Consider the following 24,263-nt stretch of genomic DNA (forward strand, 5'->3'; position numbering starts at 1 on the left):
TGGACAGTTATCTAGCTACCGACGTCATTTTTCCTAAAAATAGGGATACTGATAATTATCTTCAACGAACTAGGTTCAAAATTTAATATGTGTAGTTAAACTGTTAAAGAGAGTTATGATCCGACCCCAACTAGTTTGGGCCAAAGGCTTAGTTGAGTTGAGTTGAGTTGAAATGAGTTATGATAAAGGGCAAGCCTTGGTGCAACAGTAAGGTTGCTCCGTTGTGACCTGGTGGTCACGAGCAAGGTTTTAAATTTCTGTTTCGAGGTAATTTCGGTCCTATTCAAAACAGAAATTTTAGCTGAAATCCGAAATTTCAACCAAACTTCGGTAACAGGTGCTCGAAATGTCATTTTTTGGGCTGAAATTTTGGCCGAAATTACCGAAATTTCATGACGAAGAGTCGGGGTAAAGTGAAGATTGGGGGTACAGTGAAGTCCCCTTCGTGGGTATTCCGAAGGTGTACCTAGGCAATGACAAAGGGGCCTGAGACTTCAACTTGAGAAGCAACTATCTGGTTCACCAAACCCCTTCTCCAAGGGATCCAGTGCCCTTGTACCAACTCCTCCCGGAATTTTGTTATTGGAGTCTAACCCGGAATTTTGTTAGAGTGGAACCAGGAATGGCTGTTAGTGTAAATGTTTCAGTTTCGGTTCGAAATTTCGGAAGGGCACAATGGCGTAAAACAATAGGCTCCGTTTCGGAAGGGCACAATAGGCTCCGTTTCTTTCCATGTAAAATGGGCGTAAAACAAATTCTATGCTAATTTTTTCACTTAAAATGTGAGAAAATTTTGTTTTACGCCCAATTTACATTGAAAGAATCAGAGCCATAATGAATGACCAAAATGACCTTCATCATTCAAAACAAAGTCTTGACTGCTTTTCTTTGGAATATACTGATGACCAAGCAAACGACTTGTCATTTGGTTGAGAGAAATGGAACCTTTTGTAATTTTAATATTTGGGTTTGAAGGGACCAAAACATGCAGGAATTGGTGGATGGTGTCAAATTCGGATAACGTGGACAACTCTACTCACGAGAGACTCAGTAACACTCACTACTTTAGACCTTACCTTTCTCTGTATATCCTTTTTGTTTCACTTTCTGTGAATTGCTCCAAAAAAAAGAAAAGAAAATGGCGTTCTCGCCGGACGGCCGGATTGTGCTCTCGGCTGCCGGAGGCAGTGCCGGATTGGCAATGAGGAATGTGAAGCTGGCAAAGTTTGTTGATGGAGAGTTGATGGGAAAGAAGGTGAAGGTGCATAATCTACACTTGGGACTTGACTCAAAGTTGGCTAAAAGCTCTTCTGTTTGTATGTCTCTAACAACTAAAATTGGAAGTGAGTCTAAGGTGAGCTAATTCTTATTTCCTTCTTCAAGTTTCATATTTTTATCAAGGAAAATGACCAGAATAACCATATTTTGATATTCTCGCAAACAACCTTGTCTTTTAATAATTAAAGACCAGTTAAAAGGGTATTACATTCCCAAAAATCTCTCAGGGAGCCAATTAAAGAAGAACAGACAGCTGGGTTTGTGCAAATATATATGAAAGTATGGTTGTGCTGATAACATTTACCTCTATCAATAGTAATAATATATTTTAGGAATTGATATCCACACTCCCTTGCTTTGAATTGTTGGAATCAGGATTTGGAAAAGGCTAAGGTCCTGTTTGTTGGACTCAAATTTAAGCTTAATTTTGGGTCCAATATCAGTTTTTGGGCAAAACAAACCGGGCCTAAGATATAAAAAATTAATTTAATAAAGGAAATGATATATGCGCCAAGTGTTTCAATAAACATGCGCTCCACCTGTTTGTCGTGTAGTATTTAAAGGGTTTAAAGAGCTTTTTGAGAACCGTATTATCCTTTGAAATCCCTTTAAATACTACATGACAAACAAGTGGAGCGCTTGTTTATCGAAACACCTTGGTGCATATATCATTTCCCTTTAATAAAATTCTAATAAAAGTTTCACATTGATCGAGATGGAATTAGAATCCCATCTCTTGGCGCGGGAAATCGATTCTAGTATTTTTCCCATTTATATCTACTACGGTGTCATTTCTTCCCTCCTGATTCTATTCATTTAATTTTCTTTCGAACTAATGTTAGAATCAAGCAGAATCGGAATAGGATGTTGATTCCAACGCCCGATTCCAACAATCCAAACACACACTTCAAATAAATTCTTGTGATGCTCTAAGAACAAGTAAAAAAAGTTTTTTAAGGGACTTTGAAATGCCATTATCCAAACTAGTGTAGATACCTTTTGTGAGAAATGCTAAAGTTAGGGGTACCCTTGCAAAAATGGGAGCGCCCTTTCAGCCCATTTTTGCAAGGGCGCCCTTGAGTTTAGCATACCTCTTAAGATGGATATTAGCCCTCATTATTCTCAAAAGATTCACAAATTTAATTTTTTATTTTTGTAACTCACAATCGCTTTAAAATTTCTTTCATTTTAATGCTGTTATTTCTTACTATTATGTTAGGAAAATGTAATGTAAAAATAAAATGGCTCAACTTGATCAGAAATCATGTATTATGTGCTAAACTCAGGAGAGAGAGAGAGAGAGAGAGAGAGAGAGAGAGAGAGAGATTTACACCTTTAGAATACAAGTGGGAGAAATAAGGCACTAATGGAATCCAACGGTTGGTGTGTAGTTGAGGGATTTGGAGCTGGAGAGGCGGAATCCTCAGACAGTGGTGGCAGTAATCCTGGGAGGAGGAGCAGGAACTCGTCTCTTCCCTCTCACAAAAACAAGAGCAAAACCTGCTGTAACTCTTCTTTCCATCATCTCTTTCTTTATATACATTGCTTTTTATAACTTATATATGCACCCAATACTTCATTTTTCTTATTACTGAAACACATTCAATAGTTATGCAGAATATGTTGAAATTAACTGATTCTCATTACCTAATTGTACCCAATACTGGGTACTAGTTGGTTTTGTTGGATATATGTTCTAATATAAGCCCATAGATAATGGACCTAAGTATAGTGGGCCTTATGGGCTAAAGCCCATTAACTTTGATGCCTTGTACGATATGCTTCAAGCAACCGACTCTCTTTCTCCGCCACCACCAACTCTAACAGGTTTCTGGATTGTATTGCTTTGCTTGATTTGTGTACGATTGAAGAGACTTATATGGCATAAATGGGAATTAACAGAAACCCATGATTTGGGTCACACCGAATAAATGTAAAAATTAGTTTATGGATTGAATTGTGTATGGTAGAGGATACCTTTATGCCAGATGGAAATTTACTGATACCCATTGTCGCTTATTACTGGAACAGATTCAATGGTTATGCAGAATGCGTTGAAATTAACTGATACTCATTACTTAATTGTACTGAATACTGGTACGAGTTGGTTTCTGGATTGTATTGCTTTGCTTGATTTGTGTATGATACAAGAGACTTATATGGTATAAGTGGGAATTAACAGAAACCCATGATTTGGGTCATACCGGATAAATGTAAAAGTTAGTTTCTTGATTGAATTGTGTATGGTAGAGGATACCTTTGTGCTAGATGGAAATTTACTGGTACCCATGATATGTATCATACAGAATACGAATGTAAATTGGGTATTGGATTGTATTAGTCTGCTATACTTGTTTGTGATGGATAAGCATATGTGGGTATTTTTTTTTCATCTCGGTTTTCTTGAAAATCTAATTATGCTGTAATGCTACTTTATATGTTTCAGAATTTTTGCAGATGAAAGAGCTTTTTGTCTTTTGCTTGCCTTCTAGTTTTAAAAAATTGAAATAATCAAGAAAATACCACTCTTGTTTGGCATTCTTTCATGTGATCGTTTTGTTTTGTGAGGAACATTTAGCTCATTAAATGAATAACAGACAGGTACTGGTTGGAAGCTTGGTTTCTCAATGAGTGTCATTACCCATTATGAGTAGTACCAAGATTGCTATTTGATATATGAAAAGACATTGGCAAAGAAAATATCCTCTTATCATGTTTTCTTCTAGGATAGCAAGGGTTAATTATAGTGATTCAATGTGGGTAGTTTTGTTCACAACTTTATGACATTTTATTCAGGATTTATTGTTGTTGATATTTACAGTTTTCCCCCACTTTAAGATGATGTTTTGAAATGGCATTCGTGTTTACCATTTTGACCAATTATAGCTGTTTCAGCTAGACTTTTGTGAGTGCTTAAGGCTGAATGTTACACTTTTAGGTCTTCATACTCTTGTTAAGAAATGGAAACGGTTGTTTTGTTTTGTTTTAGTTTTTTTTTTCTCCATAGGCAAGTCATAAGATATCATGTGCTCCAGCCTCCAGCTCATCAGTCAGTGCGTGCACACCACTAACGACATCTAATCGAGCGGATTATTATATCTTGAGGCAAATTGCCGACATATTTAACTACATCTAGACGATCTAATTCTAGCGCTTATATTTGTTATAAGAATAGAGTAATCTATAACGCACCTCAACCTTCTTTTCAATCAACTTTTATTTGTTTTTATGTTCATTTTGTTCCATGGTTTTTACCGAATGTGTTGTCCAGACGGTTTTGAAAATGGCTAGCTATTTTCGATCATTTAATTGCATGGAATCTAGCCCCATTTCAAACAATCTAAGACAAATATGTAATGTATGAAGTCTAGCAGAGATTGTCTCCACTGGGTGGACTCCTACGGATTCAGGTCAATTGAAGCTCACCTTTGATGGGTCTAGTATGGGCAACCCTAGACCAATAGGAGTAGGTGACGTTCTAAGAGATGAGAATGGTTCGACCAAGTGGGCCTTGTCGGGTCCAATTGGAACCACCAACTCTAATGAAGAGGAGGTGAGGGCCGTTCTTCATGGTAGAAGGGTTAGAAAGAGCAGAGACTTAATGATGCTAATTGTTGAGGGAAATTCTTCTTCAATGTCATCCATTTGCTTGAGGGGAGCCATCCCCATCCATAGAGATTTGCTCACTTCTTTGATAGGTTCTAGGACTAAGTGGCGGGTTTCACCATTTCTTTCTAGCACGTTAGGAGATCAGCAAACAGTGATGCTGACAGAGTAGTTAGGTTGGGAGTTGACAAAGAAAGAACGTAGATTTTTTATTTCCTTCCACCTTGAGGGCTTGAGTTTTCTATTGTTTCGCACATCTTATATGTGCTTTTTCCCTTTTCATTTGACCATCTCTGTCTAGGGGTTTCCCCTTTCTTTCTTAATAAATCTTTCATCATTAAAAAAAAAAAAGTCTAGCAGATTCTTCCTGTGAAAAAGAGTTGAGTTCGACACTTTTTTCTTCGGGCTTGCTTTGACCATTGGGTATCTTCTAGTTTGTGCATGAACCCCATTTATATGGATGACCCTCCTCATTTTAGTAGCTCTCATATGAACCACAAAGTGCTCTCTTGTTTCTATTTCGTTTAGTGATCCTCTATCATCACCCATCTGCAACACCATAATGGATGAAAAACCATGACTCCACTCCACTTCATTGTGTGCTGCCATGGCAAAGCGTGTTCACTGTGTTCATGCCGTTGGACACATCTGGCATAAACAATTGCGAGATCTGTCTTGCTTCCAATTGTCCATGGAATCCAGTGATGTCTGAATAAACCTACTTCCTCTTATTGATCATTTAAGCAGCTCATATCTAACATTTGATCCCATAAGAGAAATTACTTCAAAATGACTCCTTATATGAATTTTTTCAATCGAAACTTGATCATGGATTTCCCCTCTTTTCAGTATTTTCCTTCTTGAGATCTATTTGAATCGAAGGTGTACAGGAAGAAGGAGAGGACTTTCAAGAACCTTTGCAAGTATTGATGTCTTGGGTCTGATTTTCATCCGGTGTCGATATCTTCAACCATCACATTAGCTTGAGTGGACAAAAGTGGATGGCCCGGAGATCGAAAACGTGGATTTGTATTCTCATTCGATGAAAAAAAAAACATCCACTCAGACTGAGTTGAAATTAACTGATACTCATCACCTAATTGTACTGAATACTCGACCTTTCATGTTGAGAAATTCTCAACCTTTCATTCAATCAAGTTTTCTTTCTTTTTATGTTCATGTTGTTCTATAGTTTTTTGGTGAACATGTGGTCCACATGATTTTGAAAGTGGTTTCGTATTTTCTATCATGTACTTGCATATAACTAGCTTTTTCAGGACAAGATTTGACCTTGAAAAGTGGTTTAAAATATACAAGGGGTCAGATAATGTGGTTCAAGCATCAGTGTTTATATTGCATATTTAGGCATCCCGCATCTACTTCATAATCTCTTCTCTTACTGCTTGGAATGTGTCTGGATTCCAGTGTTATTTTCATGCCATTGATGCCCTCTTTAATTAAAATTGGCCTCTAGCTTGGCTTTTCTTGATCTAACAATTGTTACCTTAAAATTCTTTCAAAACACTGTTTTCATCATTAGAACACTGAAGCCTGATGGTAATTAAAAAAAGGGTTCTCACGTACCTGCTTCTCAGAGTTTTTTCTTATTATTTTTCAAGCAATTCACTCATTGTTTGTAGGCTTGTAAGGATTTCTTAGTCTGTATCTGTGTTTGACACTAGTTTGAGTTTTGAATGTGAATGTATCAGTAATACAGCGTGGTTTTTTAAAGTCTTCCAATGAAGAAGATAATTGCCAGTAAAATCATTCTCTAGCTATGAATATTTAATTTCTCAAGTTTCGCTCATGGTTTCAATTTTATCTATATTTTTTTGTACCAAATCTATATTTTTTGTATATTTTTGAATGATAATTTTATATATATATTATGTTTCATTATTTTTTCCAGATTACAAACATTGATCTTCATGCTTACTTTCTCAGGTGCCCATAGGAGGTGCATATAGGTTGATTGATGTGCCGATGAGCAACTGCATAAACAGTGGAATCAATAAAGTTTACATTCTCACTCAGTTCAACTCTGCATCGCTTAATAGACATCTTGCACGCACTTACAACTTTGGCAATGGAGTGAACTTCGGAGATGGTTTTGTTGAGGTATATCTTGGACTCTTCTGAGTGAGACGAGAACAGCTAGTAGTAGTACATGATAGCATTACAGGGCCTTCGTTTCAGCCCATATTTATGTCAAAGTAGAAATTGTAATTGGATACAATATTTCACTGTAATAAGTAATTAGCCCACTGAATGATACGGTTTTCCATTACTAAAAGTATACACATGTCCTTGATATTTTAATAATATGTATTTGAAGCATCTGTCTTGCAATATAAATGACCAAGAGGCACTTTTGTTCATGTTTTTAAATTTTGGGCGAAATGCCGAAATTTCAGATTTCAGCCTAAACCGACACTGAAAGTACTAAATCCGAAATTTCGGTGAAGTTTCGCTGAAATCCTGTGAAATTTTGGCAAAATTTACAAGATCTCCACAAAAATTGCCAAAATTTGTGAAATTTCCACCGAAATCTTGTAAAATACTGAAATTGTTTTACATGATTTCAACCAAAACCAACATTTAAATCCTTTCTTTTGTTTTATATCAGGTTCTAGCTGCCACTCAGACTCCGGGAGAGGCGGGAATGAAGTGGTTTCAGGGGACTGCAGATGCTGTGCGACAGTTTCATTGGCTTTTTGAGGTACATGGATTACTTTCTAAGTTGATGCTGTCCATGTCATTGTTTGTACATTTAAGTTCGCATGTTTGCAGAAAATCTCATATTCTATTTCTTTTAAGAAGTGAGAAGTAGCGAAATATCACAATATAATAAGTCCATGAGTGCAAAGTCCTAATACTTATAACAAATTTACTATATATGACCAGATTTTCAAAAAACTGTATTCCCCTCCAAATTTGGTGATATCAAATTCAATGACTGCAATATGGGTGACTGGCTTTGTAGGATCCTAGAAGCAAGGATATTGAGGATGTGTTGATTCTTTCTGGCGATCATCTGTATCGTATGGACTATTTGGACTTTGTTCAGGCAAGGCCCTGCATACAAATTACTCTGCCTTGTTGTGAAATGAAATTTTGTTCATGTGACAAATTTTTTGTAGATTAAAATCTTGAGAATTATTTCATTTCCAGAATCATCGACAAAGTGGTGCCGATATTACAATATCATGTCTGCCTATGGATGACAGGTACTTTATAATTTAATCATTATTTGTTATTGAATACATCTAGTTTCTCTTTTATTTAATTTAGTTCTTTGATCCTTCTGCTTTAGATCATAGAAGTGCACTTCCCTCTTCAAAGCTGTAGTATTTATTGTTGAACATGTGTTATATATGTGTTTGCGTGTGTGCATGTAACAATTTGCAGTAAATATGATTTTATTTTTGTTGTTGGTAAAAGACCAAGTGACCCGGAGAAACTTTATATGATCCAATCAAACATTATCTCTCCCATATCTGTGTGGATTTAATTTATCGCCGACCATTGGAAGAATCCTCCTAGGGCCAATTTGGTTGCACAATTTTTGGGGTTTACTAGGTGTTCTAGTTGGTTTTGGGGAGCCACGTCATGTCGTAGTGGTGTTTGGTGCATCTTTTCTTTCAAACTACTATGAGATTACTTTCCTTGTCTCTCCCTTGTCCGCACATGTGGCATGACTTTTGTCCCCACCAAATAACTTGGAAAAAGAAGGTTTTTTGCTAGTAGAGCCTTGGGATCTATGTCACAAATGTCGTTCTCGGGAATTTCTCTGCAAGGGAAAATTTCGGGATATATTAATTTTTATTAATTTTTTCGGGTTTATATGGGGAAATAAATGGTAAAAATAAAATTATTTAAAATATATATAAAAATATTAAATTTAAGAAAAAAATATAAAATAAAAATATCGTGATATTATCGGGATATTTTATCATAAAAACGAAAATATCGCTATATTTTTAAAATCTCGGAATTAGTTCGGGATTTTGTCGTTTTATCAAAATCTCGCGATAAAAACGCTATATTTTGAAAATATCAGAGATATTTGTGACATAGCTTGGGATTTAGCACTCCTCTCTCTCTCTCTCTCTCTCTCTCTCTCTCTCTCTCTCCATATATATATATATATATATATATATATATATATATATATATATGAGGAAAAAGATTGTGCGCTCTAGGAGCCAATCACATGGGTCCCACATTTTTTGTGGTGATCCAAAACATTCATTTTCAAGGCCCCATCATAGATAGGGTGTGTAACTAAAATCAGCTCTATTGGATCATCCTAACCCCTCCAAAAGTGGAGGGCAAAAATGGGCAGATTTGTGGCAAACGGTGTCTGTCCATTTTGCCCTCCACTTTTGGACGGGTTAGGATGATCCTATGGAGCTGATTTTTTGTACACACCCCATCTATGTAAGGGCCTTTCAAATGAATGCTTTGGATCATCCTAACAAAGTGGGCCCCCATGTGATTGGGCCCTCGAGCGCACCATAAGCTTGGTGCGCTCAAGCGCACAATCAGAAACTGAAACATTTCCGTTTTTGTGGCAACCAAAACTGAAATTTAAAACCTTGTTGATGGTTTTAAATTTCCATTGAAATTGACATGAAACGACCGAAATGTTTCCATTTCCATCCCCACCGAAACCAAAACCAAAACCAAAACGACTTAAAATGCCTGAACCAAAATCATAAAGTGTAATAGCAGTATACTATATTAGTATGTATTACATAATTATATATAAAATGAAGTGCATGTATTATATATAAATATTTATATGAATTACATGTGAAATTTGGTATGTACTATATTATCAAACATGTGCGACAGTAGATATCTCTAGGTGTTCGATGTTTTTAAACCATTATGGATGGTAGTCCTTTTGCTTATGTGATGGTTTCTAAGTATGTATTTCTGCTTATTCTAGCATTTCCTGTAGTTTTATCTTTAAATTCTATCATTTGTATATGTTTCCATATGTTTCCTTGATTTTAGAGGATTTCCACTCCCAATAGAAACTGAAACATGTCCATTTCCGCGGCGATTGAAACCTAAACCAATACCAAAATTTAAAACCTTGGTACACACTAATAAGACACTAATCTCACCCATTTTCATGTTTGGTGCACGCTAATAAGGAGAAGGGAAAGATTTGAAGAAGAAAGGGGTGCAACTTTTTTACCATTAAAAAAAAACGAAAACGGTGGGATTTTTTTTGGGGTGGGGTGGGGGTTGGGGGGGGGGGGGGATTGGATTTGGGGAGAAATGTAGACGAGATGAAAAAAAAAATGGAGGAGATAAAAGGATGATGGGGGAAGAGGAAAATAACAGAATGGGTTCATAGCTAAAGAGAACTGATTTAGAAATAGAACATGTGTGGCTTTAATGTTTAAATGGAATACCTTTATTTTATTTAAGATATGTAGAGGCACTACATTAGAATCCTACTACTACAACCTTGCTTTGATATCGTGTAAATAAGTTATGGTCCAGCTACAACTTAAGGGTATGGAGAGTATTGGATAGGTTATCACTCAAAAGAAATCCATGAATGTGCTCATCAATCATGACAGGACAAAATCCCAAAATAAATGTTTCATGCCACATATAAGAAAGAAAAACACCTTATATGTTTCCCGTAAGACTAATCATTTTCCTTTTGTAACGGTGCTTAAACTCTTTACCTACGATTCCACGGTCACAAAATCTTACTAATATTTGGAATCACTCACCCCTAAAAATCTCTGTGTGCACCCCTCTTTAAGAGCACGCTGCTATACTTCTCCATAGGTCCAAGACAGCAAATTCAATCAGTTCTTAAGCAAAAAATGGCTTAGACTTTTCTAAGATGGTTAATTGAACTTCAATGGACAACCATGCATTAATAAAACCAAAATCTTTGAAGAAAGCAAAAAAACAATCTGTGTGAAGTGGGTGAACTCTACAGGATAAATTTTGCCCTTCATTTCACGCAATTCAAATTTTACACAACTGTGAAAAATCCTGAATGGCAGGATAGGCTCTTGTATTTGTGTGTGTTTACACAGCTATTAAAATCCTGAATGGCAGGATTGGCTGTTGTATTTGCATGTGTTAACTTACCAACTTCTCCAATAGGTCTCGAGTTCACATGGTATCAAAGCCAAAGGTCTCGAGTTCAAACCTCCCAGATAGCAAAAATCCACATGCGATGGTCGGCCCAAAGTGGGACCACATGTGCCACGTGTTTGCCAAGTGGGCCACACGTGCGGGGGAGTGTTAAAATATAAAAGATAAATAATGCCTTTCTCCAACAGCTTAAGCTTTTGGAGAAGTTGGTAAGTTAGTAATTATAGGTCCCGATCCTAACAAAAGTGGGTCACTATGGACACCAATGCCGGAATGGGCAAAAAAAAAAAAGGGTCACAATGGACCAATGCCGGAATGGGCAAGAAATTAGTCACTATGGACCAATGCCGAACCATGGACAAATGCCAGAATGGGCTTCAAAGAAGAGATAAACTAAGAGAAAAAGATGGAAGTATAGAGATGAGCGACAATTGACGATCAAGAACGATGATGTAAATATCGACAAAAAAATTGGACATGGCATTACAAAAGAAGGTGCAAATAGCAAAAATGGGGATTAGTGTGCCAACAAAGACATATGAGAGGTGGCTCTACAGAAAAACATAAGCTCATGGAAATTAAAATTGAGGGGCTGCCATTATCAATGTAGATGCAAGTAGTTTGTGAAACACAAGAGAAATGAGGAATGAAGATAACAAACGAGAGGGTTTCACAAAAGAGGCTCATAAGAAAAAGAAAGTGAGAATATAACTTATTGGAGGGTGTCATTATCAAGTTTGGAGTGGGATTATTTTCCTAAGGATAAAAATATATGAGGCTGCATTTCTTACACCTCTTCTTGATATGCCTTTTGCAAAAATCTAGAAATCCCCCTCTCAACAGTAGGGATGAAAGCATCCTTGGTCTAATCCCATTGAAAAGCCTCACAATGGTGAAGTCAAGGCCAAGAAGACCCTTTTCTTTTATAAGAAACAGAATCCAAGCACGAGAGCCTAACAACAATAAGAAAAAGAAATGAAAGAGGAGGAAGAAGAAAAGTTGTGTTTGCAACGGGGATTCGTTGGGGCCAGGCGGACGGCGGATCTAGCCGTCCGCAGGAGAACGAAGTTCTACAGCTCGTGCTCAGGGCGAGGTCCGATCGTCCCGCTCTGATACCATGTTAACTAACCAACTTCTCCAAAAGCTTAAGCTATTGGAGAAGTTGGTAAGTTACCAAGTTAACTTACCAACTTCTCCAATAGCTTAAGCTGTTGGAGAAAGGCGTTATTTATCTTTTATACTTTAACACTCCCCCACACGTGTAGCCCACTTGGCAAACACGTGGCACATGTGGTCCCACTTTGGGCAAACCATCGCATGTGGATTTTTACTATCTGGGAGGTTTGAACTGGAGACCTTCGGCTTTGATACCAAGTTAACTTACCAACTTCTCCAATAGTTTAAGCTATTGGAGAAGTTGGTAAGTTAAGAGCATGTGTATGTGACTTATTTCTATTTCTAAATGTATGTTAAGTACAAAAATTCTTTCATACCTTCAAATTTAACCATGTTTATCAGTCTTTGTCATTTTTAGTCCCTTGTGCTTGTATTAAATAGTCTTTTTCCTAAATTCGTTTTCTAAGATTTGCCGATTTGAGGTTTCAAATTACCTATTGGAGTAATCTCTTTCCATGACAGTCGTGCCTCAGATTTTGGTTTAATGAACATTGACAATAAAGGAAGGGTGCTTTCATTTAGCGAAAAGCCAAAAGGACAAGATTTGAAGGCAATGGTAATCGCTCTATTTGATGATTTCATCATGTGCATCTTATGATAAGGCTAGAGTTTTTTTTTTTTTTTTTGAATGGTAAAATAGGGTAGAGTTTCTTCAGAACTAACGAGATAACTGATTCTACAGTGCTGCATTATATTCATTTGAATACTCTTCAGGAGGTGGATACTACAGTTCTGGGGCTGTCACGAGAGGAGGCAGAAACAAAACCATACATTGCTTCCATGGGAGTGTATGTCTTCAAGAAAGAGATACTTTTCAATCTTTTGAGGTATTCCATTCTTATTTGTAGAATCTACAATATTAGCATGCGTTTTAATTGGAATACTGATAAGAAAGATTTATTACATAATTGATTGGATGAATCTTTCCTATGTTTTGTTGAATATAAGGCTTAAATCTCGTCAGCGGTCATATGGAAAAATGCAATTGAATTCTGATTTCGTTACTTTGTATAATGCATACCTTTGTTTTGGTTCTTTTCTCTTCCTCTTTCATGATTTTTCTAGTGCAATTATTAGGGGTGGCCAACCGGTTCGGTTCTCGGTTCTCGGTTCCATGAACCGTAAGAACCGAACCGTAGTACACAGTAGGACCGAACCGAACCAGACCGAACATAATTGGTTCGGTCCGGTCCGGTTCTTCGGTTCTAATGGCTAATTATTAATTTATAAAAACTTTTAATTAAAGTTATAATATAAGTTACTTTCTTATTATAAGAATAGTATTAACTATTACTTATTAATATTATAAGTAATTTATATTATTAAGTATATGTATAATAGAAATATAAAAATATTATATATATATATATATATATATATATATATTCAAAGTTCGGTTCTTCGGTTCCGGAACCGAACCGAGAACATTAGACCCGGAACCGAACCGAATAAGTTCGGTTCTTCATCAGTGGAACCGAACCGGACCAAAAATATTTTTTTACAGATCGGTTCCGGTTTGGTTCTTCGGTTCCGATTCGGTTTTTCGGTTCTGGTTCGGTTCTGCCCACCCCTAGCAATTATAATGATTACTTTTTGTTTGTTTAATGATCTCAGCTTACCTACTGAAATAAGAGTGATTCATCTAACAACGTAGGTTTCTCCTAGTAATGTTTATGAAATTCCCATTTTTGTATAACCTAAAGGTGCACCAAATGTTTTGTAGTAGATTAGGTCCTAGTTAAAAGGTGTAAGAAAATTCGATGGAACTTCAGGCCTTTGTAAGTTGACATCAAGTATTTTTTTATAATCTAATTATAAAGTTTCTACTATATGTCAATCAAAACACCTTCAGAACACATTGTCCAAAACAAAGAAGCAAACAACTTCCTAGATTAATCACCTAAAAGAGCTAATCCTTGAGGGTCCATTACAATGGGGTTAAATAGGGAATAAAGCATTCATTTACCCCTTTCCCCGAAATGGTGGTTGTTCAAGTGGGGGTATTCTTCTCTATTTACCCCTCCAGTAGGGATAACAGATAAGTAGCTTCTCCTTTCCCCCCGCCATTTCTCATCAATGAGGTGATTTGACTTACCCTCTTCAACATAGTAATTAAATAGGGGGTAAATAGAGAATTTCATTGACCTAGCTCTTGCTGTCTCATGGAACATGATCAGAGTACCCCCTATCTCATGAAAAATGACAAGTACACCTATCTCATCAAAATTAACCAAAATAGCCCTTCTCATAGAAAATGACCAAAATACTCCTATCTCATGAAAAATAATAAAAAATACTCATATTTCATGGAAAATGACCAAAGCATCCCTCATAGAAAATGGCTAAAATAACCCTATCTCATGGAAACTGACACTCCTAAATCTCATGGAAATCGATGAAGTAGCCGTATCTCATGGAAATGATCAAAGTACCCGGCCCCATCTCATGGAACTTAAACAAAAATTCGTAAATCTCATGAAAAATGACCAAAATACCCATACCTCATAGAAAATGACAAGTACTCTATCTCTATGTATACCCAAGGTAACATTGTGAATTGTGAAGAATTGGAGTAGAAGCCTTCCTTGGAGTAGAAGGCTTTGGAGTAGAAGAAAGTAGTAGAGAGTAGTACAGAGGTTTTCTATACTACTTGGAGGGGTAGACTGGTAGTACTTTGAAGCCTTTGGAGTAGAAGCCTTTGGTTCGGCTCTTTGGAGTAGAAGCTTGGAGTAGTAGTAGAGATTAGTATTGAAGAAAGTAGCAGATTAGAAGAAATTAGTAGAGAATAGTAATTGTAAGAGAGTTCGTAGAAGAAGCTGAAAATCAAGGCTTAGATGGGATTTATACAGAGGTGCATGTGCTTGTAGATGGAAAAAGATGGAAAATACCCTTCCAACAGCTATAAAACGGTCAAAAAATGAGGGTAAAATGGACAAAAACCGAAAACTAGCCGTTGGAGGGCATTGCTGTAATTTTTTTTGAAAAGGGGTGTTTCGGCCTCGCCCTGTTTCGGACGAAACATCCCGTTTCAGTCGAAATGGGGCGAAACAGAATTTGTGGGTGTTCCATTCTGGGATTCAGGACGAAACGAAAAATGCCAAAACGAAACAAAGTCAATAACTAAGATTCCACCTCAACTAGATTTCCAGTTTATGGGGTTATCCAAAGCATCCATTTGGAAGGGCCTTCCATAGATAGGGTGTGTACCAAAAATCAGATCCATAGGATCATCCTAACCCATCCATTTGTGGAGGGGAAAATGGACAGACACTGTTTGTCCACAGATCTGCCCATTTTTCCCCTCCACAAATGGAAGGGTTATTATGATCCAATGGAGCTGATTTTTTGTGGACATCCTATCTTCCAGTTTGAAAGCTTTTGTTATCTATTTTTCCTCATAGTTAGTTACCCTTTGAAACTAATAATATATGAATCTTGCATTTTCAATTGCATAATGATCTGGTTGTCTTCATTTGATTGTTCAAGTATGTCCTTTAATCTCGTCAATTATATTATTATTAGCCAGTTGCTTATTATCTCCCTATAAAATCTAGAAACAATCATAGGCAGGACATTAAGTATTTTGCACTGTTGTCAGATGGCGTTTTCCTACTGCAAATGACTTTGGATCCGAAATAATACCTGCATCAGTCAAAGAGTTTTATATCAAGGTCTGTATCAATTATTTCGTAAGTTGCCTTACAAGTAGCATCATTTTATTTCTTTCTGATAGTGACATAGCTTACCAACTCTTTTTTCATGAGACCATTAACCGTTCTTCTTAAAAACTTACACATATACCTATGTTTAGTGCCAATGCAATATATGATCAATTATTACATAGTTCCGATTTGCATGCTTCCTCAAATCTCATGATGGAACTTCTTTCAAACTTTACTAAAATCTGGAAACATTTTTTAGTTGTAATATTGACGCTCCTCTCAACAGTTCTCTGGTATCCATTAGAGCTAGTTACTTCCTCTGCTCTTTATGCAATATTGGTTCGCACATTATCAAGGCTTAGAAAACAACTTCCTCGTCATTATGGATAAGCCTTCAAGAGAATATATCACAAAGGTCCAGCATATGGAAGACATAAATCCCTAAGATTATGAATACATGGATTTTTTTCTCTTTTAACTGGCTTAGATTATTACTTATGAATTCGTGGATTAGCGGAAGGATATATGGAAAAGTGAGGATGAAGCTGTTCAAGGTGGTCGAAGCACATGTTTAATGGGGATTTTATTCATGACAACTCTTTTATTTGTATCACTTCTAGCATTTTATTCGATAATGAACAAAAGGAATTTAGTTTAGACTCCCACACCTTTTCTCTCCTCTCCTCTCATACATCTTCATCCTGTTCTCAATAGATTTTACATGGTATCAGAGCCATTTGATCAAGTTCAACAGTTACTCATCCTAAAGGTACTTACTCCTTCATTGTATTCTCTTCGTCAATCCCTAATCCCCATCTTTTCTCCTCCTTCCATATTTGTGCCCTTCTCACATTGTCATGGGTGATGGATCCTCTCTTCACATTAGTCCTCTTAGTTTTGTTTATTTCTCCTTGTGAAGGATCTGTGAACGAGGAAGCTCTTTGCAAGAGGTATAGTTTGTGATAACCTCTAGTTCCTAAAAACTCCTCCACTTTCCTCACACTGTCCTTCCTCACGCTTTTGTTTGTCGTCGTTTTTACACTGTCATCCCTCTTTCATTGCCTGGTTTTGAGCGAAGAAAACTCCCTTTATCTGTCTCTGCTTCCATATGGGTAAGTCAAGGAAACACTTTCTTTCTTTATGTTTTATCTAGTTTTCGAAAGAGCAAATAAGTACAACTCATTAACCCCCCTTTAATTACCATAGATGGATCTTTCAATTTATTTCATTATAAATTTTGACAATTGCACTCATTTTGTTGAGAACTTTTTTATTAGATTTTTATAGTTTTTAAACAGATGTCTCATTGGCAAGATTGAGGCATGAAAAAAAAATCAATGGCTTAAAGGACTTCTTAAGGACACCTTTTCCATCATGCTTGATCAACGGTCTAGAATCATTTGATTGGTTGAAGGGTTTGGATCTGGAACTCATCTGGGACATTTAGTGCCATGTCTTTCTATCACCGTATTGTTTATGCTCGATCAATTGTCTTCGCATTTGTTTAGAGTGTGGAGTATACTTGCACTTCCTGGAGTTTGCCTATCCTCGTAGACTGCTTTCAGGATAAGATTTTGATGACTGATCGTCTGCACAACAATAATGTTCTCATCTTTGATCAATGTGCTTTATGTGTGGCGGCAGGAGAATCTGTAGACCACTTTGTTTATTCACTATAGGATTTCTAGAGAGGTGTGGAGCTGGGTCCACAGGAGATTCGAGATGGCATGAGTTTCCCTTCTCCGCTTGTCTGATTTTCTGGACATCAATTCTTTTGTGCCTTGGCCTAGGAAATGGAGGATCCTTTGGAGGGTAGCTTTTTTGGCTGCAATATGGGTTCTTTGGAAGGAGAGGAACACCTGAATTTTCCGAAACTCTACGAAAGATACATATTTTATTTACATGAAGGTCATTTCGCTTATTCTTGGGTGAGGATTCTACCGTGATCCTCTAGCAGACGCCTCAGACGGTGCTGGAAGGATATCTGTTCAATCAAGGAAAGGGTTGAGTTGATTTTCCCTGATGGAATTCTCCAGAACCAGGTTGGTTGAAGTTAAATTTTGACGAATCGAGCATTGGTAACCCTAGGCCGGTAGGAGTAGGGGGGATTCTTGCGAATTCAGCAGGTGGGCATTTTCAAGCCCCATCAGGGTAAAGGAGTTGAATGAGGTTGACGTAAGGGCAATGTTGCAGGGAGTCAGGATCACTCCAGAGAAATAGATAGACTCATCGTGGATGGAGACTTCCTTAATGTCATCTGGTGGTTGGATGGGAGATGCTCCCACCCGTGGAAGTTCACAGACTTGATGAGACTTAGGATCTTGTGTAGGGGTAATATGTTCGTTTCCAGTATGTTCGGAGATCAGCTAACCAGGAGGCGGATCATCTTGCCCATTTAGGAGTTAATAGGACTAGATTGGAGATATTTGATGAACTCCCCCATGACTCCTCTGTATTGTTGTTTTTGTTCTTGTAATTTGCTTGCTTTTTGCTTTGTTTCGACCATCTTGGTCTCAGGGTTCTCACCCTCTTTCTTTTCCTTAGTAAAATTTCCCATCATTAAAAAACATTTGATGGGTGTGCGACCAAATAGGTCAGATTTTTTATGGCCAATAGTGTCCATGGGTCCATGGACCGGATAATGTATACGTGGCTATGGATCTATGCCATACAATGATTGATTTTAATAACGAAAACAATTCTTGCATATAAGATTTTTCAATTTTCCTTTTAAACTATAACACCCTTTATTACCTAAGCTAATTAACAAGTGTAAGTTGAAGAAAGAAGTGTCATTATTTTATATGGAGTAAGGATATCCATATGACTACAATGGGCTGTAAGGAGGGAGGGAGCTCCCTAAGACCTCTCTCCTATTTTTTTTAAAGTAACCTGTGGAAGTTATTAAATTAACATATACCTATTATTTATGTATATTATTGTAATTAACTTTACCCTCAATCTTTTTTTGAACGATAACTCTATTCTAACTCTTATGTTAATTAACTTATCATTGAGGTATATTATAATTGTAATTTAGGTATCTATTACAATGTAACCAATACTTTATTTTTCCCAAATTATGTAAATTATTTAGGTATAAGAACTTATGTTACTTGGAAATGATTTAGCTCCAAAGCATAAATGCAAGGATTGGGAGTCAGAGTGAATCCTAGGTGGAGGAATCTGGCCTCTAAGGATCAATTACATTGGAAAAAGGTGTATCTCTTTTAAAATTTATTAAAATGTGTAATAATCATAGTTTGAGGAACTATGGGTTGGAGGACAAAGAATCAGTCCCCAAAGTACATGCAAAGACAATACAAAGAAAATGATCATCCTTGGAATTCGAGGTTGGAACATAGCAAAAAAAGGTGAACAGAAAATTCAGGGTCAACTCATGGCAACTCCCACATTTTAAAGAGGACAGAAGTTAGAATGTAGTATTTAAGATTATTATCAACTTACAAGAAGAAAATACATGGCCGAGGCGTATGGGCTTATGCCGGCCCACATTTTAAAGAGGACAGAAGTTAGAATGTAGTTTTAAGATTATTATCAACTTACAAGAAGAAACTGCTTGTAAGGAAGTTGTATGGGCTTATTTTGGCCCTCTTGGAGTTTGTGATGCCTCAGAGGCCGAGGTGATGGCGGTTTATCATGGCATAAAAAGGCTTGATAGAGATAGCATGGATAACACTATTGTGGATGGAGACTCCTGGAATGTGATAAGATGGTTGAAGGGGTTGGTGTCGCCTCCTTGGAGATTTTCTTCAATTTTTGATGAAATTGATGATTTAATTGAGGGCTCATCTATTGTTTTCAATCATGTTCGGAGGTCCGCTAATAGGGAGGCAGACTCTTTGGCTAGGAGTGGGGTTAGGAGGTTGGACTTGGAGTGGTTTGACTTCCTTCCTCCTTGAGAATTGTATTGTCTATTTTTTCTTTTTGGTTTTTGTTGTATTTCTCTTTGTATTTTTGGTTGGGGTCCATCTCGGCCCTCTTCCTTTTTAATGAAATCATCCTGCCATTTCCCAAAAAAAAAAAGAGAGAGAAGAAAATACATGGCATCATTGATGTAATGCTAGATGAGAGTGCTTAATTTTATATTTTATTAGGACCATCCCACGTGTTGCACCTCATTGTTTGGGTTTGGTTAAAGCCCTTTAGAGCCTTTCTCTATTATCTAAACTTTTGATCAATGAATTATTCGACTTTTTCTTCAAAAATAAAAGTTGCTAATTTCAAAAATACTGTAGTTCATATTTCTTCTTGATCATAATGTCTCAAACATTAATTTGGATTTCATATCCATGTTTCCATGAACAATGATTTTCCGTCATAGATTCGTATTGAAAATTCACTGCATGAAGTTCTATTTTAGTTTGGATAGGGACTATTCATGGTAGCCACAACTAATTGGAAACCATAACATATTCATTATGGAAAGGTTATATTGAATTCATTAACAATGTCTTAAGGAAAAAAAAAGAACATGGATGGATCTTAGCCATTGATACATGCCAAGGAACTTAAATGCACTTGATTGTTTACGTACCTTTAGAATCAAAATCTTTCAGTTTAGTTATCTCACTTAATGTCAAATACTTAATGCAGGCATATTTATTCAATGCATATTGGGAGGATATAGGAACAATTAAATCTTTTTTTCTGGCAAATCTTGCTCTCACTTCACATGTAAGTATTGAAAACAGTTTATATTAGTTGCCAGATATTACCTTTTCCAGTTTTTTAAGGTTCAAATAAACCTATTTTTGCTTACATTTGAACATATTGCTGCATCAATTATTGGAAATTAAATGAATAACTCATACACGCCTTTCATTACAACCTACGTCCATTTTAACCTAATTTTTTTGGATGTTTTCCATATGGGCTTTCATCAGAATGGTCTATGTCGTTGAGGGGTAAAGTGCCTAGATAGAAACATGAAAGGAATAATCTGTACGATTTGAAATAAGAAAGAAACTGAAAATTAATTGTGAATATCATTCAAGTTCAATCATAGCACATCAATTAAACCAAATTTTCAACTGCTTTTATAATTCAGTGTGAATCTTCATTATAAACTTTATTTCTAAATAAATTAACTCAGAAATTTTTAATTATTTCGACCAGATGAAGTCTAGCATTTCTCGGCTCATGCATGTAAATGAAAATTTAGTCTTAACTAAAACACAAATCTGCAACTAACCGTCATGTATACCCTTGAGAACTGAAGGCTGCCCTTCTCATAGAATACACTCTAAATGAAGCAAGTGATCTCCATGTCATCATCATATGATAATTAAGTTCTTTATCAGGTTATTGCACTCCTAATCTTTGAAAAGTAAACTGATCCTGTATTTTAAGTATCATCATCTTGAATTTTATCTATGTTAATAGTATTTTTATTCAACTTTATTCATTGATGCCATGTCTCCTGATCATTATCTGAAGATGGATTACCATCATCCCTCTCCCTCCACCTCTCCTTATTACCTTGGAAGCAAAATACACTGAAAAATACCAAAACGAATCTGCTTCTTTCATATCTGCAATAATAAAATGAAAAATCCTTAAACTAGAATATGGTAAAGAAGTCTTGACGGAATCCCTAACATATCTTCTTTATTCGGTCCATTACTTTGACAAAGTGAGTCATTATCATGATGAACTTTTGTTCAGAAAGATACATCAAGAAAAACCTGGTGCAACTCCAAATCTATCAACAATTTATTCTGGTTTCACTGAAACTTCAGGCATAAATTCCTCCAGTAGAGTAAATTAGTTTACATGGTTAGGGATAGATTGCAACCTATTCCAAAGATCAAATGTCGTTCATGACCAATAGAACACCAATGTGCCCCTTAAAAAATTATCAGGTTGTAAAGGGTTGGTGACCCAAATTTGATATGGCCGAGCGAGTAGGATCAGGCCATAGGGGTAGATAACCCACTGTCTAAGGCACCTCAGGATAACTTTAAAGGAGCCTAGAAGAGAGCATCCATACTTCTTTGGTTGCACTACTCTCCATTTATTTGGCATCTGGGGCCCTGGTATATATAGCCTATATTTAGGTGCATGTGGTATTCTTCAATATGAAATTGAATGTTACATATATTTTGCAGTGAGGTAGCCATGTTTAGATATTTATAAATTTATATATATGCTTTGCAGCCTCCACCCTTCAGTTTTTATGATGCAACGAAACCAATCTATACGTCAAGAAGAAACTTGCCTCCATCAAAGATTGACAGCAGCAAGGTTAGTATCCTCATTCCTTGTTCTTTTTTTTTCTTGATTCCCTTGTTAATTTTGATAGGCTTTTGCATGCACTATAGTAAATGTAGCTTGCAAAGGAATAAAAGAAGGATGAATTAAATTAGTAGCTTGCGAAGGCATAAACTTTTCATATCATAATCAGTTTGAGTTTTTCATCAAGTGGGTCAAATGTTTCCATATTCATTTTCATTAATTACTATAGAAAAGAAGGCGGCATGAATTTTGGAATTCTAATATATTTTTAGACTATGTTTGCATTTATTTCCTCTGTAAACTTCAGCATTTCAAATATCAAGTGTCCAACCTTAAATTGCACTTCTCCCATGTGTTAGTTCCAACATCGTTCATTTTACACGTCTATTTCTTTTTTTAATTATTTTGCAGATTGTTGATTCAATCGTGTCCCATGGGAGTTTCTTGGATCACTGCTTGATAGAGCACAGTGTTGTTGGTATCCGATCTCGAATAAACAGTAATGTGCACTTAAAGGTTTGTTTTCAAGTTGCTCTGCGTCACATAATTTAGCACAAGGATCATAGTGATTTTCCCATGCCTGTGTCTGTGTGCATAAATGTTCTTTTGTAACTCGGACCCTGTTGATAACAACACTACTTACAGGACACAGTAATGCTTGGAGCTGACTATTATGAAACTGATGCTGAAATGGCAGCCCTATTAGCTGAGGGAAGGGTTCCTATTGGAATTGGGGAGAACACCAAAATCAGGTACCGACTAGTGAAACCAAAATTTTTTTTCTTCTGTTCTTATTCTCAGGGTTCTTTCTCTTGCGCTTGTTAGGGACTGTATCATAGACAAGAATGCAAGGATTGGAAAGAATGTTAGTATTTCCAATACAGAGGTAGAGTCCCTTTAATCCTCCATTATATCATTAAATTCTCTGCATAAAGTATGAAAAGGTAACGGCTACCTTTCTAGTCGTAATCTTTACACCAAATAACCAATGCAATTTAGATTTAAACTTTGGATGCACTGTATGTCCAAAAAATTGGTGGTCAGAAAGAACAGAAAGTTTTAAGGGTCCTCTGGTTGTGCCATCGAATTGAGTTCCTTGTGCACTTTGTGTAAAGCTGCAAACTACACGAAAGTTGAGCCTGCAATGCAATTCCATTGTACACCGAAACTACCATAATCACAAAGTAGATATTCAAGTTTGTGACCAGCTGTCATTTGTATTTCGTTCCGTTTTTATTAAGATATTTTTCTATTCAAAAATAATATAAATAAATGATCATCAATCAGCTGGTAAATTCCACATTGATTTTCTTTCTTCCACATAAGATATTAATTATGTATTACCTTTTGATCATTTTCGTTCTCGGGTTTGTTCGCAGGGAATTAAAGAGGCGGACAGATCATCGGAAGGATTTTACATTCGTTCCGGCATTACAATCATTATAAAGAATGCAACTGTCAAGGACGGATTAGTCATATGATAAAAGCTCTCTTATTTCCTCATCTTTTTTTATAATTAGAATGAGGATCAACGATGCAAATGTGTTGTAAAAAGAGCCAATCTGTAGTTTCACCTTTGGCCTTGCCAAGTAAGCTTTTGTATGTTCTTTATATAACTGGCCAATCTATAATTTCATCTTTGGCCTTGCCAAGTAATCTTTTGTAGGTTCTTAATGTAACTATTGCAATTATGCTGTTATTTTCTGTGTTAAAGGAGTCACCTTCTACAAGAGGTGAGCTTTCTCAGGTCCTATTGGGATCCTCGCCTAATTTATCTAGTCTCCTCATTTAGCCAACTTACCCAATCTACCTCCAAGATGATCCAACGGTGAGATTTTAACCCAATCCAACCGTTGGATCCCACATATTCTAACATGCCCCCTCAAACGTATATGGATTGAAAATCGATATACGTTTGATTACAATAAAATTGCCAAATATGGAAAATAGAATTCCCAAATTACAAATTTAATCAAAATCCACCAATTTGATGCACACTTCCGAAAGTTGATGGTGAAGACTGATGTTGCTGCCAATGATCACCAACGATGGTTGCCGAAGAAGACGCCGCTTGTTGATGTGGTGCAAAGAGGGTTTAAAAAAAAAACCGATGGATCAATAAATCACAATCTCAATGGGCTTGACAAG

At 36.5% G+C, this 24,263-nt stretch overlaps 1 protein-coding gene across 3 annotated transcripts; it reads left to right on the forward strand.

Annotated features, from left to right (window-relative positions):
- The first annotated feature begins 1,026 nt into the window (after positions 1–1,026).
- Positions 1,027–23,814, forward strand: LOC143862483 (glucose-1-phosphate adenylyltransferase large subunit 1, chloroplastic-like). 3 transcript variants are annotated; one of them, XM_077373634.1, is made up of 15 exons: positions 1,027–1,261; positions 2,670–2,783; positions 6,829–7,002; positions 7,511–7,603; positions 7,868–7,951; positions 8,056–8,111; positions 12,658–12,751; positions 12,910–13,022; positions 15,794–15,866; positions 20,475–20,555; positions 22,038–22,124; positions 22,527–22,631; positions 22,761–22,867; positions 22,941–23,001; positions 23,495–23,814. In XM_077373634.1, exons 1-15 carry the CDS (start codon positions 1,139–1,141, stop codon positions 23,594–23,596), a joined length of 1,467 nt encoding a protein of 488 aa, XP_077229749.1. In that variant the 5' UTR covers positions 1,027–1,138; the 3' UTR covers positions 23,597–23,814. The 3 variants fall into 3 exon arrangements, with proteins under 3 accessions (XP_077229749.1, XP_077229801.1, XP_077229685.1); XM_077373570.1 differs by having other exon boundaries at positions 1,029–1,354; XM_077373686.1 differs by lacking the exon at positions 22,941–23,001 and having other exon boundaries at positions 1,027–1,354.
- Positions 23,815–24,263: the final 449 nt, after the last annotated feature.

This window comes from Tasmannia lanceolata, unplaced genomic scaffold (assembly GCF_043159265.1).
Source record: "Tasmannia lanceolata isolate RefF3 unplaced genomic scaffold, GAP_Taslan_0.1 ptg000002l, whole genome shotgun sequence".
Classification (NCBI taxonomy): domain Eukaryota; kingdom Viridiplantae; phylum Streptophyta; class Magnoliopsida; order Canellales; family Winteraceae; genus Tasmannia; species Tasmannia lanceolata.

Coding starts and splice junctions, on each gene's coding strand:
- LOC143862483 (XM_077373570.1), top strand. CDS start 1,139: ATGGCGTTCTCGCCGGACGGCCGGATTGTGCTCTCGGCTGCCGGAGGC. Junction 7,604..7,867: donor AGTTTCATTGGCTTTTTGAG/GTACATGGATTA, acceptor CTGGCTTTGTAG/GATCCTAGAAGCAAGGATAT. Junction 22,868..22,940: donor GGGGAGAACACCAAAATCAG/GTACCGACTAGT, acceptor TGCGCTTGTTAG/GGACTGTATCATAGACAAGA.